The sequence below is a fragment of the Prionailurus bengalensis genome, chromosome D3, assembly GCF_016509475.1.
Source record: "Prionailurus bengalensis isolate Pbe53 chromosome D3, Fcat_Pben_1.1_paternal_pri, whole genome shotgun sequence".
Classification (NCBI taxonomy): domain Eukaryota; kingdom Metazoa; phylum Chordata; class Mammalia; order Carnivora; family Felidae; genus Prionailurus; species Prionailurus bengalensis.
Window position 1 is genome coordinate 43,712,274 of NC_057356.1, and position 18,926 is coordinate 43,731,199.

The 18,926-nt window shown below is 38.1% G+C and overlaps 1 protein-coding gene across 1 annotated transcript in view; it reads right to left on the reverse strand.

The window, feature by feature from the left end:
• Window positions 1–16,350, reverse strand: part of USP14 (ubiquitin specific peptidase 14) — a 48,592-nt gene extending 32,242 nt beyond the window's left edge. Inside the window, exons 1-3 of the mRNA XM_043558426.1 lie at window positions 16,002–16,350; window positions 10,619–10,764; window positions 7,475–7,507 (exon numbers count right to left, since the gene is read on the reverse strand). Of these exons, the coding sequence (XP_043414361.1) occupies window positions 7,475–7,507; window positions 10,619–10,764; window positions 16,002–16,017 (195 nt within the window). The 5' untranslated portion in view covers window positions 16,018–16,350. The remainder of the gene's footprint in view (window positions 1–7,474; window positions 7,508–10,618; window positions 10,765–16,001) is intronic.
• Window positions 16,351–18,926: the final 2,576 nt, after the last annotated feature.

The following is an 18,926-nucleotide window of genomic DNA, read 5'->3' on the forward strand; positions in this document are numbered from 1 at the left end:
CTATCAACCACTTCTACTCAACACTGCTGAAAATCCTAACCAGTGAAATAAAGCAAAGAAAAAAAGAGAAATAAAAGGGGAAATTGAAAAGGAAAAAATAATACCATTCTTATTTGCAACATGACTGTATACCAACCTACATTATCCTAAACCCCAATATGTAAAAATCAGCAAAAATCACAGGACACAAGATCCATATACAATAATTAATTCTACCTCTATATATTAGCAATAAGCCGAAAGATGACATTTGAAAAACACCTTTATGATAGCATCAAACCATGAAATACTTACTGACATTTAACAAAACATGTATAAGACCCTATATTGAAAATATAAAACACTGTTTTGAGAAATTTTAAGATCTAAATAATGGAGAGGTATATACCTTGCTTGTAAACTAGAAGACTCAATATTAAGATGTCCCAATTTGAGGGGTGCCTGGGTAGCTCAGTCAGTGAAGCATCTGACTCTTGATTTTGGCTCAGGCCATGGTCCCACTGTTAATGGGAATTCTCTCTCACCCTCTCTCTCACCCCTCCCCACTCTCTCTCTCAAAATAATAAGCTTAAAAAAAAAAGTCCCAATTTGATATATAGTATCAATGTAATTCCAATCAAACTCCCAGCAGACTCTTAGAAAATAAGCTGAATCTAAAAAGTGCAAAGGACATGCAAAGATCTTAGAATAGCCAATAGTTTTGAAAAAGAAGAACAATATTACTGGATTTCACGTCTTGAATAATCAAGACTGTGGGAAGTGAATATTGGTATAAAGGTACATATACACACACCAACAGAATAGAATCCAGAAACAGACTTACATGTGCTCTCACCAGTGAACACTCATATGGGAAAAAAAAAAACCGCCAACCATTAGTTAACAACAAACACAAGAGTCTGCTCAAAACAGACTATATACCTAAATATAAAAGCTAAAACTTGTAAAAGTTTTAGAATACAGAAGTCTCTTGTGACCTTGACACATGCAAAGACTTCTTAGATGGGACACAAATAGTCAAAACCATAAAAGAAACTGATAAATTATACTTCAACAAAATTTAAAACTACTCAACAAAACACGTTAAGATAAAAGACTAAAAAACACAAACTAGGAGAAAATATCACAGCATATGTATCTCACAAAAGACTTGATTCCAATATACATAAAGAATATACAAAATGCAAAGAGATTTAAAAGGGGGGGGTGCCTGAGTGGCTCAGTCGATTGGACATCTGACTTTGGCTCAGGTCATGATGCCACATCATGAGTTCAAGCCTCCCATCAGGCTCTGTGCTGACAGCTCAGAGCCTGAAGCCTGCTTCAGATTCTGTGTCTCCCTCTCTCTCCGCCGCTCACCCACTCAAGCTCTGTCACTGTCTCTCAAAAATGAATAAACATTAAAAAAAATTTTTTTAAAGAATATACAAAATGCAATTAAGAAAATAATCCAATTAAAAATAGGTCAAGATTTGAACAGATGTTTCACAAACAGAAGATAAACAAGTGGCCCATAAGCTCATGAAATCTGTTCAATATCATTAGTCATCACATAAATGTAAACTAAAACCACAAGAAAGCATCACTATACACCCACCACAAAGGTGAAAAGAAAAATGACTGACAACAATCAAATGCTGTCATGATGCAGAACAACTGGATCCATCATACATTGTTCACAGGAATGTACAATGGTACAACCACCACTATGGAAAGTATTTGGCAGTTTCTTACAAAGTTAAATATATAGCTTAACCACATGATCCAGCAATTTCACTCTTAGGTATTTACTCAAGGAAAATGAAAATATGCATCACTCATAGGTATTTACTCAAGGAAAATGAAGGTTCACAGCAGTTTTGTTCATAATAGTCAAAAAGTATAAACACAAATATCCATCAAGAAAGGAAAAGATACAGGGCACCTGGGTGGCTAAGTCGGTTAGGGGTCCAACTCTTGGTTTCAGCTCAAGTCATGATCTCACAGTTCCTGAGATAGAGCCCCGCATTAGGCTCTGTGCTGAGTGTGGAACCTGCCTGGGATCCTCTCTCTCCCTCTCTGCCCTCCCTCATACACATGCACCCTCTCTCTCTCAAAATAAATGAACATTTAAAAAAAAGAGAGAAAGATGGATACACACACACACACACACACACACACACACACACACAAATTCAAGGAACCAAGACTGTATAATGGACAAAGCTACCCAATATATGTTTAACTGTAGTCTCAAAAAAGGAGAGGGGCACCTGGGTGGCTCAGTTGGTTGAGGGTCTCTTATTTCAGCTGGGGTCATGATCTCAGTTTGTGGGTTCGAGCCCTACATGGGGCTCCTCCATGGTGACAGTGGGAAACCTGCTTGAGATTCTGTCTCTCTCACTCTCTCTCTCAAAATAAATAAACATTAAAAAAGAAAAAGAGAGTGAAGGAAGGGCACACAGAAAACATACTTAAAGAAACAGCTGAAACTTTTCCAAATATAATAAAAACTAAAAACCCACAAATTCAATAAGCTCAAACAGAACATAAAGAAAACCTCTCCAAAACACGTAATTGCTGAAAAGCAACAATGAGAAAAATCTCAAAAGCATCAGGAAAACTAGAACCATTACATGCAAAGGAACAAAAGAATGACAGCAACTATGCAAATCAGAAAAGTTTTCACGTACTGAGAAAGTGTTAATCTAGAATTCTATACCTATCAAAAATGTCTTTCAAAATGAAGGTGACATAAAGAAAGAGCTCTTCAGAAAAACAAAATGAGCTATGAGAAAAATTCATAGATATGCTCTGCAAGAAATGTAGAGGTTCTTCAGGCAGGAGAAAATGGTATCTGCTGGAAATTTATATTTGGATCCAAGGGGAAGAATGACAAAAATGGTAAATATGACTTTTATACATTTTTAACCTCTTTAAATGTAACTATTTAAAGCAAAAATAGGAATCAAGTATAAGATTTCTAACATGTAGAAATAAATTGTATGACAATAGCAGCAAAGACCAGAAAAATGGAAGTATACTATCAGAAAAATCTTACATTATACTTGAAGTCATTTGTTATTTAAGGCAGATAAGTTAAAGATAAGTAATATAAACCCTAGAGCAGCAGTTCAAAAACATCATCTTAGGACTCTTTATACTAAGAGGCAGCAAACTTTTCCTATTAAGGGCTATACAATAAATATTGTAGGCTTTCTGGGCCATACACAGCCCATACAACAAGGGTCAATGAATTTCAGAGGACCGAAATAATATTGGTATGTTATGGGACTATAACAGAATCAAATTAGAAATGAATAACACAAATATACTAGAAAAAGGCCCAAATAACTGGAGATGAAACAACATAGTTCTAAACAATCAGTCAAAAAAAACAGAAATAAGAAAATATTTAACTGCATAATAAAAACATAGTATACCAAAAGTTGTGGATACAAACACAAGTAATTAAAGATAAATAATTTTAAGTGTCTACATGAACAAAGAAGATATAAAAAAAGTCCATGATTTAAGCACACACCTTAAAAAGCAATAAAATGAAGCAATGTAAATCCAAGGTAGGAAAAATGGAAATAATTTAAAAAGTAGGTATCAATAAAATAGAAAATAGGTAATATATCAACAAAGTCAAAAATTGAAAAGATTAACTGATAAATCCTTAGCAACACTAACCACCCTCCCCCCCCAAAAAGCAAAGACACATTAGTATCAGGAATGAAGAGGGGGAATATCAACAAATAAAGATAAATACAAAAGAATAATTAATGATTATTCTGGCAATGACTATTATGCCAATAAATTCCATATATTTAAACAAATTTTCTCAAAGAGAAAAATCACCAAAATGGACATAAAAAAGAGAAAATCTAAATACCCTGTATCTATTAAAGAAACTGAGTATTAATCAAATTCCAACATAGAAAATCCAGGTCCAGATAATTTATCCATGAATTCTCTCAATTACTTACAGAAATAATACTAATCTTACACAAACTCATTTAGAAAAGAAAGGGGAGGGAATACATCCCCAAATAAAAATACTAATATTCCTCATGAACATATATATGAATATCCTTTTTAAAAAAATGAAGGACGCCTGGATGGCTCTGTTGGTTGAGCATCCAACATCAGCTCAGGTCATGATCTCATGGTCTGTGAGTTTGAGGCCTGAGTCAGGCTTTGTGCTAACAGCTCAGAGCTGGAGCTGCTTCAGGTTCTGTATCTCCCTCTCTCTCCGCTCCTCTCCCACTTGCGCTCTCTCTCAAAAATAAACATTAAAAAAATAGCAATAATTTAAAAATGAGAAAATAAAATCCAGCAATATATAAATGAGATAAATACATGATTTAATGGGTTTGTCCCGTTCTCCAAGTGTTTGTCAACCCCTCTAAAATTCTTTCACAGAGTCAACACAATCAAAGCTGTTTGCATAATACCAAGGAAGTTACAGTCCCTTGTTCATTGTGCAGAACTTGCACTAATAGTGGAAAAAATTTTAACAGTTTAACACATATCAAAGTAATGACATCAAATGAACTGGTAAAAATGATTATTAAATCTCAACCTTTGAGTACATTCCTTTTTCATATTCTGTGCTATGGAATGGAAAGCATCCAATAAAAAATATTAAAAAAAAAAACTTAACTTCTGGCAACCAAGATCTCCTTCAGGAGGTGAATAAACTGTGGTGTATCCAGAAAATGGACTATTATTCATCGCTAAAAAGAACTGAACTATCAAAGCCATGAAAAGACATGAAGGAAACTTAAATGTAGATTACTAAGTGAAAGAAGTCAATCTGAAAAGTCCACATACTGTAGGATTCCAATATGGGACATTCTGGAAAAAGGCCAAACCATGAGACAATGAAAATATCAATAGTTATCAGAGGGTTGAAGGGAAGAAGGGATCAGGCACACCATACAGAATTTGGGAGGGGGGGGGGGGAACAGTAAAACTATTCTGTAATGATACCATATTAGGGAATATATGCCATTATACATTTGTCCAAACTCACAGGATGTGCAACACCAAGAGTGAAACCTAATGTAAACCATGGATTTGGGTACCAATGATGTGTCAATGCATGCTGATCAACTGCAACAAATGTGCCAAATTATGTGTAGGGGATGTTGGTAATGGAGAAGGTTCTGCATGTGTAGGGAGGAGGATATGTGGGAAAGCTCTGTATCTTCCACTTAGTTTTTGCTATGAACCTAAAACTGTTCTAAAAAACAAAATCTATTTAAAAAATAAAATCAATGAAAACAACACATCTGCATACCAAAGTATGATTATTTTTTTCAGGATAAGCTTTCATAAACGTCTGAGTTGCAAACTAGTTCTAGCAACTAGTTCGTTGCTTTCTTTTTAATTTTTTTTAATGTTTATTTTTGAGAGAGAGAGAGAGAGAGAGAGAGACAGAGAGACAGAGAGGAGGGGGGAGGGGCAGAGAGGGAGGGAGACACAGATTACAAAGCAGACTCTAGCCTCTGAGCTGTCAGCACATAGCCCAATGCAGGGCTGGAACTCATGAACCGTGAGATCATAACCTGAGCCAAAGTTGGATGGTTAACCGACTGAGCCACCCAGGCACCCCTGGAGTAGTTGCTTTTGTAATGAAATACCATTTTTACTCACAACAACTACAAATTATGGGTTTTTATACTTGACTATTTAGCCAATATTTTCTCAAAAATAAATGAAGTGAGCTTGATGCCTTAGGAAAAACTGACTATAGTTGATGACAAAATTAGAGCTTCTGAGTGAAAATTAGAATGTTACATCTGTCACTAGGTACTTGGCAGCTCTATGTACTGTTGAGGTTGGTGGTGATATTAATGAATGCCATTTTTTGGTATTGTATATTAAAATACATTAACATATGTAAGATCTAAAAAACTTAGGAAACGAGTATTTTCCAAATGACCAATACATGATGTTACAAAATCATGCACAAGAATTAAGATCCATTTTAAGTGCAAAACAGACAAATAGATGTTTATGTTGGAAAGGTCACTGATGTGGTTTCTACCACAAACTAACCAATTATAAACTATCACAAGTTCTGGTGTACTAGGAAAGAAGAATGTTCACGATTTTATCTTAAAAGACCACTCCCTTTTCCCACTATTTGACTATGTGAGGCCAGATTTCTTATAAATACTTCAACCAAAACAACATATCACAACATACTGAATGCAGAAACAAATATGAGAGTTCAATTATCTTCTAATTAAGCTAGCTTTTAAAGAGATTTGCAAAAACACAGAACACTGCCAGTCATTTCATGTATTTTTTGGAAAACATTAAAAAAAAATTAACATGTAATGCGTCTGTTATTGTTATTTCTAAATAGTTTAATTTCAGTTTTAATTTCTAATATATCAATAGATATAACTCACATATATAAAACTCTTTGGGGCTTAGAAATAATAATAGAGTATAAATGGGGTCACAAACACCAAAAAGTATGAAAGCCACACATCCCAGGAATGCCAGGTTTAACAATTAAAAATCAAGAAGACTAACCAGATTATCAGAATAAAGTAGGAAAATCATATGACCTTTTTAATAACCACAAAAAGCACTTAACAAAATTCAACAGCCATTCATAACTTAAAAGGTCTTCATGAAATGAGTGAGCTAGGATAAAACAAAGATGCCCATTTTCATCACTTTCTATTCAACAATGTGTTAGAAGTCCTAGCCCAGGGAAGTACGGCAATAAAAAGAAACAAATCTTAAAGACTGGAAAGGAAGAAGTAAAAATAACTCTATTTTCAGAAAACATGCGTATGTACATAAAAAGCCCCAAGGGGATCTAGAAAGTAACTACTCAAAGTATTAAGTGAATTTAGTAAGGTCAGGATAAAAATAAACCGATCTACCCATGAACTAGAAAACAAAATTTTTTTAAAATATCATTTTCAACAGCCAAGAAACACTACATTCCAAGAATCTAACAAAAACCATGAAGATCTCTATCTACACAGAGAAGCTACACAATTGTAAGAGAATATAAAGGCCTAAATAGAGTACATCATAGTTAAGCATTTTAATACTCAATAGGAAGATGCCCATTCTCCCCAAAATGAACTACAGAACCAATACAATCTCAAAATTCCAGGAGTCCGTTTGTAAAAATTAACAGACTTATTCTAAAATTATAAGAAAATGCAAAGAAGCTAAAATATTCTGGCAGAGGTTGGAGAACTTAATCTCATTTCAAGACTTACAAATTTTAGTAACTAAGCTGTAATCAAATGTATCAATGACACAGGAGTCCAAAAATAAAACTCCAAGTGATTTTCAAGAAAGACTCCAAGATGAGTCAACGGGAAAAGGAAAGTATTTTCAACAGATAGTGCTGGAACATATATACACATATATATGGAAAAAGGCATTTAGAATGTATTTTGGTATAATAATTAAGAAATTGCATTATAATAAGTGTTATGATAATACTTACATTTTTTATTTTGATGTTTCCCCAATCATCATCCTGTTTTAAAGACAAATAAAAAACATTTAACCACGGCTGTATAAATTGAACATATTCTAATAATCAACTAACTTTAAAGGTATCCAGGGGCACCTGGGTGGCTCAGTCAGTTAAGTGTCTGACTCTTGACTTCAGCTCACGTCATGATCTCACAGTTGATGGATTCAAGCCCCATGTTGGGCTCTGCACTGACAGTGTGGAACCTACTTGGGATTCTCTCTCTTCTCTTTCTGCCCCTCCCCCGCTCTCTCTCAAAAGAAATATACTTTAAAAAACAAAGAAAGCTACTCCAAAACAGTTTTTTCTTTATGTACATTTTACTTAAAATTACTATAATCAAAAATACTTGGGGGGGGGGGTGGCACCTGGCTGGCTTAGTGGGTTGAGCATCCCAACTCTTGATTTCAGTTCAAGTCATGATCTCACAGTTCCTGGGATGGGGGCCCCACTTCAGGCTCTGCACTGACAGTGGGAGCCTGCTTGGGATTCTCAGTCTCCCTCTCTCTCTGCCCCTCCTCCACTCTCACACACAAGGGCACACATGCACAGTCTTAAAGCCAGTAAGTCTAACAATTGCTTAAACTACAAAAGCCACAATCTAAAAGACCATAAACCTAACAGTTCCAAAAAGACTAAAAAAACATTTAACTGATGACAGATACTAATTTTTTTTGCATGTTTGTTGCATGTATGCAACTAGCAAAGCTAATAACTAGCTTACAGGACAGGAATGAAGAGTAATTTATAAAATAAGATCTACATAATTAGAACAATTATATAATTTATTACCAAAAGTAGGAGATTCTTAGGAATCAAAGTGCTATTAGAAATTATACCAGGGGGGTGCCTGGGTAGCTCAGTTGGTTAAGTGTCTAACTTCCAACTTTGGCTCAAGTCATGAGTTTGAGCCCCACATCAGGCTCTCTGTTGTCAGTGCAGAGCCCACTTCAGATCCTCTGTCCCTCTCCCTCTCAGCACCTCCCCCACTCACACTCTCTCCCCCCAAAATAAGTAAACATTAAGAAAAAATTATATCAGGATTACCAAAGGCAAACTAACCCTTAATAATATCTGCTGTGTCTACAAATGTTTTTCAAATCCTAAATTTCACATCTATGAAGCAATTAAATACTTTCACCTCAATATATTCAATTAAAACCAGGTATTTTTTTTCATGCCATGATTGGCCCACAGGTATTTTGCCTAACCTCAGTACTTTTCCTTTTTTTTTTTTTCTTCCAAGACTTATTTAAACTCAAGTTAGTTAACATAAAGTGTAGTATTGGTTTCAGGAGTACATTTAGTGATTCATTCATCATTTATATACAACACCCAGTGCTCACCACAAGCACCTCCTTAATGCCCATTACCCATTTAGCCCAACCCTCCCACGAACCTCCCCTCCTACAACCCTCAGTTTGTTCTCTAAAGTGAAGAATCTCTTATGGTTTGCCTCCCTCTGTTTTTATTATTTTTTCTTCCCTTTACCTATGTTCATCTATTTTGTTTCTTAAACTCCACATATGTTACTCCTTCCCTTTTACTGAAGATGCCAGGCACTCAATATGCTTCCCTTTGATGGTGCCACTAATTAGCTCTCTGGACACCCTGCTTCAAAGCACAACAGTAACTTCCTAAATGCCCTTCTCAGTTTAAGGGTTATTACTACAAATCATAAGGAATGGTAACTATATATGCTCCCTCAGATCACTTAGTTATCTGAGCTCACACAAAGTTGGAAAATGAACCCAGATCTGCCTGACTTGTAAATCTTCTGGTGCGTTACTATATATTACTTAAATCTCTCCGACACTGGGGCGCCTGGGAGGCTCAGCTTGTTAAAGATGGACATGAGCTCAGGTCATGATCTCACAGTTCGAGTTCGAGTCCCGCATCAGGCTCTCTACTATGAGTGCAGAGCCCACTTCTGAATCCTCTGTCTCCCTCTCTTTCTGCTCTTTCCTCCTTCCCTCTCAAAAATAAACACTTAAAATAATAATAATCTCTCTGATGCTAAGTTTTCTCATTTATGAAATTATAAAACACATTTATTCTCATTTTTAAAATACATATAGGTGAGAATTAAAGAAAATAAAAGCCTGGAACAGAGTAAGTATTCAGTAAGTGATAACTATTAGTAGTCAGTTTCATTTAATTACCATTTTTCTGTAATTCTCCACAGTACACCACCAGTATACAGCTCATCACAAATTAGGTTACCAACCTCCCTAATGACCAAAAGCTCATACTGTAACTTGGAGGGAAAACAATGTTTTCTTCACCAACATCTCTTACTGCCCAGCTTACAGGGGCAACCAAGCCCTATCTCTATAGTTACCTACAGCTCTTCAGTATTTCATACCTAACTCTTGAGGATAGTACCTTTTTAAAACTATACTTACATAGTATTACAAACAATAATACTTGCATCTTTTTGTGGCCCATCACCAATGATACCAGTAAGCTTAAACTCGTAATTGTAGTCAATGTGATCATTCCAAGGGAAAATTATGTTCCCTGCTCTTTTTAAGCAAAATTTTTTGTCACCAAGTAGGTGTTAGATAGTAATCACTCTTAAGTGATAGGAGCTCCTTTTTAATGAGTAGAATGCAAAACAGGCCAAAAGAAAATTAACAGTTTTCCAGTATTCCAGACTGGGGCTTTGGTAAAGATGCTGAAATACTTTGATTTACAACATTTGAATGTATGTACAAAAATACCTTGTGGTCTTTTCCTTTTAAGCAACTTCCATATTTGTAACAGAGATAAAATTTTCTCCACTCCTATAACAGAAAATTACTAAGGATATATACACAGATTTTTGTATTTGTCTAAACAAAATACTTTTAACACACCCTCACAGGAAAAAAATCCAAACAGAGGTACATGGAAAGTTCCACACTCCTCTGACCCCCCAGGAGTATTCTGATACAATGCATTTTAAAATAAAAATTTTGATGATACTTTAATGTACTTTCCTACACTAACATGAATAAAACCACTTTAATCTCATAGACTATATACTCTCACCAAATAAAATACCTCAACTGCTGCATTTTCTGGTCTTTCCAGTCATTATATAATATCATATAATGAAAATTTGGACTTTACCTTCAACGTTCCTCCTTTCACCATAACTTTCTGTCTGGCCGGCTGGACTCCAGTCAGTGCAAAAAGCTGAGCCTTGAACACCATTGGAGGTTCATCAGTGTTCAATTCTACACCTTCAAACTTCTCCTTTCCCCATTTCACAGTAACTGGAAATAAAACCATAATTTACTTTTTTAATTTATAAAATAACAGGACTTTAGATTTAGAAGATCCCCAGGGAACCTATTAGTTTGGCTTTCAAGAACTAGCCTGTCATTCCTCTTAATATGCTCACGATGCCTACCTTATCAGGAATGATGTGAATGCAGTAGGTCCTGAATAAAATTTAAATGAATCTAACCCAACTTCCTACTTGACACAGAAATGGGGTCTTAACATGACTGATTCACTAACATCACAAAATAGTAAATATTCAAGTCTTCTGAATCCTACCCTAATAATCTCAGCAAAATATGATGACACTGAAACACTTCCCAGAATGAGGTTCAAGGACTTCAAAGTATGTTTAACTAAGCAACTATTAAAATTAGTACATACAACTGGAATAGAAAAAGAAAGTTTAGAAAGATAATTTGAGAGAAGAAAAAAATGCTTGTAAAAATAAAGCATATTTAAAACAGGTCAAGGAATACAGATTCTGGATTATAAGAAAAGCTCCATGGGAGAATTGAAAGGTGTGGTTCCTAAGCCAGAAGTGGTGAAATATTAAGAAAAATCCAAAGATACAATTAAATTATTAAAAAATCCTACTTTAATCATTTGGATGGCTATTAAAAAAGAAGAAGAGAAAGAAAATACCAAGTGCTGCTGAGGATGTAAATAAACTAGAACCCTTTATATTCCTGATGGGAATATAAAATACAGTACAGCCACTGTGGAAAAGGTATGGAGGGTCTTCAAAAAATTAAACTTACCATGTGATCCAGCAATTCCATTTCTAAATATATACCCAAAAGTGTAAAGCAAGGACTCAAATGAATATTTGTACACCCAGTGTTTACAGCGCATTATTCTGAATAACCTAAAAGATGTGAGCAATCCAAGTGTCCATCAACAGATGAACAAAATACGGTACAGACATACAATGGACAGTATTCAGCTTTAAAAAGTAATGAAATTCAGGGGTGCCTAGGTGACTCAGTCAGTTGAGCATGTGACCCTTGATTTAGGCTCAAGTCATATCCCAGGGTCATAGGACTGAGCCCCAGATCAGGCTCCCTGCTGAGCGTGGAGCCTACCTATGATTCTTTCTCTGTCCCTCTACCCCTCTCCCCACCTTGTTCATGCGCGTACTCTAAGATAAAAAAAATTAAAAGTAATGAAATTCTTACACCTGCTATACAACATGGATGATACACTAAGCAAAATAAGCCAGATACAAAAGGACAAATACTATGATTTCCCTTATGTAAGGTACCTACAGTAGTCAAATTCATAGAGACAGAAAGTAGAATGGAGGCTGCCAGGAGTTGTGGGTGAGGGGAAATGCAGAGTTATTTTTAAAAGGTACAGAGTTTCAGTCTAGGAACATGAAAAAGTTCTGAAGGTAGACAGTGATGATGGTCACACAACAATGTGAATGTACTTAATGCCAAAAAAAAAAGGTACACTTAAAAATGGTTAAAATAGGGGCACCTGGGTGGCTCAGTCGCTTAAGTGTCCGACTTGGGCTCAGGTCAAGATCTCATGGTTTGTGAGTTCAAGCCCTGCATCAGGCTCTATACTGTCAGTGCAGAGCCTGCTGCTTTGGATCCTCTGTCCCCAACTCTCCCCGCAATGTTGTGCATGTGCACATACTCTTCTCTCCCAAAAATAAATATTTTTTAGGGGTGCCTGGGTGGCTCAGTCAGTAGGGCGTTTGACTTCAGCTCAGGTCATGATCTCATGGTTTGTGGGTTCTGGCGCCACATCGGGCTCTGTGCTCACAACTCAGAGCCTGAAGCCTGCTTCGGATTCTGTGGTCTCCCTCTCTCTCTACCCCTACCCCACTCACATTCTGTCTCTAGCTCTCAAAAATAAATTAAAATGGTAAAAAAAAAAATGTTTAATAAACATTTTTTAAAATAGTATTTTATGTTACATATATTTATCATATGATAAAAAAATTTCAATCTGCCTCAAAAAAGAGCTAACTTTTAAAATACATAAAAAGAGGGGGGCCTGGGTGGCTCAGTCGGTTAGGCGTCTGACTTTGGCTTGGGTCATGATCTCACAGTGCTGGAGTTTGAGCCCCACATCAGGCTCTGTGCTGGCAGCTCAGAGCCTGGAGCCTGCTTCAGATTCTGTCTCTCCCTCTCTTTCTCTCTACCCCTCCCCCACTCACGCTCTGTCTCTGTCAAAAATTAATAAACATTAAAAAAAATTAAAATACATAAGAAGTAACAGTTGGTTTCCACTGAAAACTTCACACCTATTCAAATGAAAATCTCACAATAGTTGTCTGTTTTCCTATAAGACCAAAATATGAACAACTAATCCTTACTATAAATCCCAATTCTTTCACCAATTCAATTAATGTGTTTAGCATTCATTCAATAAGCCCAGTAACAAGTATTTGGGAGACTCTATGAACCTTGAATCTAGTAAGAAGAGAGACTGGAGGAGAAAAAGTTAAAATAATTAACAATACCATATAAATATTACAAATGCTCCAAGATCACAAAGGAAAGCTTCATGAGTGAAGAACAATTTCCTGGAAAAAGTGATAACTTTTAGTTACAACTATCAACTTTTTTTAATTTTTTTTTTTTAATGTTTATTTTTGAGACAGGGAGAGACAGAGCATGAGCAGGGGAGGGGCAGAGAGAGAGAGAGAGGGAAACACAGACTCCAAAGCAGGCTCCAGGCTCTGAGCGGTCAGCACAGAGCCCTACGCGGGACTCAAACTCACAGAGTGCGAGATCATGACCTGAGCTGAAGTCGGATGCTCAACCGACTGAGCCAGCCAGGTGCCCACAACTTTATTTTTTTTTAACATGTTTATTTATTTATTTTTGAGAGACAGCACACACGCAAGCCGGGGAGGGGCAGACAGAGAGGGCGAGAATCCCAAGCAGCCTCCACGCCAGCTGCACAGAGCCCAATGAGGGACTTGATCTCATAAGCCATGAGATCATGACCTGAGCTGAAATCAAGAGTCAGATGCTTAACTAATAGTTATAGGGGTGCCTTTGGCTATCAACTTTGAGTCTCAAAGAAAAAATTAAATGTTATCCAGACACTTTGGATATATAAGCATTCCTGGAAAAGATAAGAAAAACATCAAAAGCATAAAACTGCATTATGTGTTCTGAGATTTAAGTAATTCCCAGAGGGGTAAGAAGCTGGAACTGGAAACTGGCCAAGGATCAAGTCAAGAAAGATAAATAAGTCATACTAAAACATACAGGCGTTGGGCTTTATGTTATAGAAATGTAAAATTCCTGAAAGGTTTTTTTAAAGGCCACTTCAGTCTATTTTGAACATTGTTATCACTCTAGCAGCAGGTGGGGAAATGGGTTTGAAGAGGGCACAACTGTAATCTTGAAATAAGCAAGGAACATAGAACAATAGCACAAGAAAAAAACAGGACAAAACCAAAACAGCATTAGAAATAATGAAGAAGAGGGGCACCTGGGTGGCTCAGTTGGTTGAGCGTGCGACTTGGCTCAGGTCATGATCTCACGGTTTGTGAGCTCAAGCCCCATGTCTGGCTCTGTGCTGACAGCTCAGAGCCTGCAGCCTTCTTCAGATTCTGTGTCTCCCTCACTCTCTGCCCCTCCCCTGCTCATGCCTTGTCTCTCTCTCTCAAAAATAATTTTTAAAAAAAATTTAAGAAATAATGAAGAACCCACCTGAAATTGACTTAGCTGTGTCACCATGAACAAGTTACTTTAATTTTTTGCTCACCCATCAAAGAGAATCCTACCAGTATCACAGGATTATGTTGAAGATTGAAACAAAGCAACGTTATAAAAACACTAGCTTTGTGCCAGGTATACATATTAATTTTTATGGCACTTATCCTTACCCATATACAAATCTGGATATTTAATTTTTTACTAAAACTTATGAAATGGTACTTAAAACGTTCTCATTTTAATATAGAGGTTTTTGCAGAACCTGATATACAGAATCTCAAAATGGAGAAGTCAAAGGAAGAAACCTTGGAAATCTACCCCAGTTCTCTCATTTTGGAAATAAGGAAAAGATATGATTAAATATTTAAGATAGAACTTAATGTTTAAGATAGAAAGTTTGGTGAATATTAAGTATTTTTGAGGGGAACAGAGAGATGTTGGTAGTGTGTTTACATATTAGCATACACTGGTATTTATTGCCATTACTTAATTGATAACCCCTCAGTTCTACATTGCATAAATAGAATATTTCAAGTACCATTCTACTGTTAATCATGGCTTTAGAAAGACATAGAGCAATCATTAAAGCATTCAAGATTCTAGAACATCAAGAATCAACCTCGAGATTAAACATTATTCCTTTGTTTCATACCATTCTTTGAAAATGCTGAATCTTCAATAAAGGAATCATGATAAAGTCAGGAATGGCCAATGAATCACACATCCATAGCTAACCGAAGCCACTACATACATTTCAGGTGCCATTTTGAATAAGACTAAGAAACAGCAAGGGCCATTAACTAAGTGAAAATGTGATCCCTGGCCAATACCTTGGAGCAAAATAAAATAAAACAAAAACTGTCAAACGCCATTTAAAAGGAAATGACGCCTGTGGATATCTGTATTCATCTAAGTCTCAACGCTAACGCTATGCTTCAGACACAGAAGCCCAATGTAACGTCTGATGAAATGAAAGCAAAGCAAAAAGTTCGCAGTATGCCTCAGGATAAAACTGAAATTGGTATAAAAAAGGTGCCTGAGCCAAAGGCTGCAAAGGGTAAGCTATGGGAAGCTACTGACAGAAACCCCAAGCACGATGAAAGCTAACCTTCCATCTCCGGTCCTTCCATCCCGCCCTTACCCCTCCCTTCCACAGCTACCACTAATGAGCCCAAGAAAAGCCCCGCTACACCTCTAGCCTGCTCCCGGGTGCCTCAGGACACACCCTCACCTCTCCCGGTTCACTAGGACAGCGACAGAAACTATTCTGCAGAGTCACCACTCCAAGTGACTGACTTGCGCTCCCCATCTCCACTCCCCCACCCACCCAGGGCCAGGAGGGGCAGCAGTCCCTCAAGCTGCAGAGCTCAGAAATAGCAGGCAGAGAGAAAGGGGCCAGGGTCATCGCCACGCCGCAGTCACCCCGACGCACGCCTTCCCGATCCCCTCCCCCGTCCCGTGCTCAGCCGGGTGCCCGGCCTGAAGGCCAGGCCTACTCAGAGGCCTAGCACAGAACGGAACCGCAGGGCGAGCAGAGAGCTCACCTGAATAAAGCGGCATGGCGGCACAAAGGGCGGCGGCGGCGGCGCAGGAAGGCTGGGCCTGGCAAAGGCGTCGAAGGGAATGGGACGCGATGAAGCTGTGGCGGCGGCCAAGGCGGAGGCGCGGTAGTGGCGGCAGCACGGGTGCGACGAGAGTCTCATTCAAACCGGCCACTGACGATGACGCAGCAACACGCAGTTTACCCGCCCACGGAGCCACAGTGCAACTGCAGGAGAAGACCCAGCGCAGAGCCGGCGAGGCGGGGCCTACTGGATGGAAAGCCAGGAGAGGCGGGGGCGGGCAAACCCGAGCCTGTGGCCCCTGCACCAGTACAGGTGCACGCCTGCGCAATGCACGCCGCTGCCCAGCGCCCACCTCAAAGTGGGCCTGGCCTCGCCCTGCCTGGTCCCCACCGGAGTGCAAAGTTGGTTTTCTGGCGGCTGTCTTTTTTAAAAAGTCTTTCTCCCTTTTTTTGAAAGAGTGGTTCGGCTCGAGACGGGCATTTTTTTTTCTTGTTAATATAGGCGGGAGAAGAGCTGAGAGAGGCCTCGCTCCGCCCCTCACCTGAGTCTGTATGCTTATTAATAAAAATATCCAACTCTCCCTCTCTGGATTTTGTGACAAATGCGTGTCAAAAAGCTTTGCATACTGCGGAGATAGGTCAGCCTTGGTTGTAACGTATTACTGTTGTTTTTAACAACCGTTTCAGACCCTAGGTTGGATCCAGTAAGATAGAAAAAATGCCCTAAGATAGTCGGGAGTTACCTGTAGCCCTCCACTTATTGGTCTTGGACCTGTTCCCCCAGGAAACAGAGAGAATTTGAATACATGGTTTCTGAGGCCTCTTCAAACTCTAAATTATCCTGGGAGAGGGAAATTCAAGCTTTCTAGATGAGAAGAAGCCCTGTAAATGAAAGGAGAAATTTCAAAGAAATTCGAATTATATTTGAGGTACTTCTTGAGGTAACAGGGACTTTATAATGACCCCAAATTCTGAAAAAGTGTTTAAACTGTCCATGTTGCAAAACATAAAAATGATGTCTGTAACATTAAGCGGAAAGATTATGACAAATTTATTGAGCATTATGATTTTAAGTACGTAAGATTAATGGTCATAAAGACTTGTTTGAATCCAGTTGTTACTAGCTGTGTGACCTCTCTGAACCTCAGTTTCCTTCTCTATGAAATCAAGGGAATAATATCTACATTATAGAGAATTAAATAAGATCATATACAGAAGATGCTTAGCAGAGTGCATTGTACCTAGTACACGACAAATATCTATTACAGATTATACAATAAAAACTGAAGAGGGAATTTGTATGGTATGGTTAGAGTAGTAGTCTATTGGTAGTTTTATTCTCTATTTTCCAAATGTTTAGTCATATAGTTTTATAAAATATACCTGTTTATCTCATTTTAATTCCAGTATATTAACAGTGTTATGTTAGTTTTAAATGTACAATATAGTGAGTCAGCAATTCCATACAGCACACACTGCTCATCACAAGTGCACTCCTTGATCCCCACCACCTATTTCACCCACTCCTGACCCTCCTCCCCTCTGGTAACTATTACTTTGTTCTCTATAGTTAAGAGTCTGTTTCTTGGCTTGTCTCTCTCTTTTTTCTGAAATGTAGCTTTAAAAATATATTGGATATGGGTGCCTGGGTGGCTCAGTCAGTTGGGCATCCGACTTCAGCTCAGGTCATGATCTTACAGTTCGTGAGTTCGAGTCCTGAGTCGGGCTCTGTGCTGACAGCTCAGAGCCTGGAGCCTGCTTTGGTTCTGTGTCTCCCTCTCTCTCTCTCTCTGCCCCTCCCCAGCTTGCTCTCTGTCTCTCTCTCAAAAAATAAATAAAATTAAAAAAATATATATATATATATATATATTGGATAGATGCTCTATGAGAAAATTGTGTTGCCCTGTATGAAGTTCACAGTAAGGGAGGCCTAAAGATGGAAGGATGTCCCTGCAAATCACCTCTATACTGTACTCTGATTGTGTACTCTGTTTTCCCCCCAGTAACTTTAATCAAACATTTGTTTCTTTAGGGGCGCCTGGGTGACTCAGTCGGTTAAGCGTCCGACTTCGGCTCAGGTCACGATCTCGCGGTCGGTGAGTTCGAGCCCCGCGTCGGGCTCTGTGCTGACAGCTCAGAGCCTGGAGCCTGTTTCAGATTCTGTGTCTCCCTCTCTCTCTGACCCTCCCCATTCATGCTCTGTCTCTCTCTGTCTCAAAAATAAATAAATGTTAAAAAAAAAAATTAAAAAAAAAGTTAAAAAAAAAATTTTTGTTTCTTTAATGTCTGTATTCCACTACCAGATTACAAACAGGAATTGTGGCTGTCCAGTAGTCATTCTGGAATTATCTGATGCTGTGAGAACTGGATGTGAGAGCAACCTATTTTGAACTTACTCATTCCTACACATGCCCAGAGAGTTTTCTAAAACAAGTCTGTTTTCAACTCGCACTGACCCCTGCTTTGGTAAAACTAACTTCTGGCCTGGTTTCACAGGCAAGGTCATGTTACAGAAACAGTCTGGCCACCTCTGCCACCAATTTTTGTTTAAGTTTTTTTATTATTTATTTATTTTGAGACAGTGAGCGTAAGCAGGGGAGGGGCAGAGAGAATGGGAGAGAGAGAATCCCAAACAGGCTCTGCACTGTCAGCCCAGAGCCCAACGCAGGGCTCATGAACCATGAGATCATGACCTAAGCCAAAATCAAGAGTCCAATGCTCAACCAACTGAGCCACCCAGGTGCCCACCCATGAGTAATTTCTAATTCCTTGTCTGCCTCAATCCCTTGAGGTTCTATATCCTGAGCAAAAGTATATAATTGGCCAATAATGAGGAAAGGAATGCCTGGTTCTGCCTCCCACTTATATATATTGGGGTATAGGATATGGCTGCCCCAAATGGAAG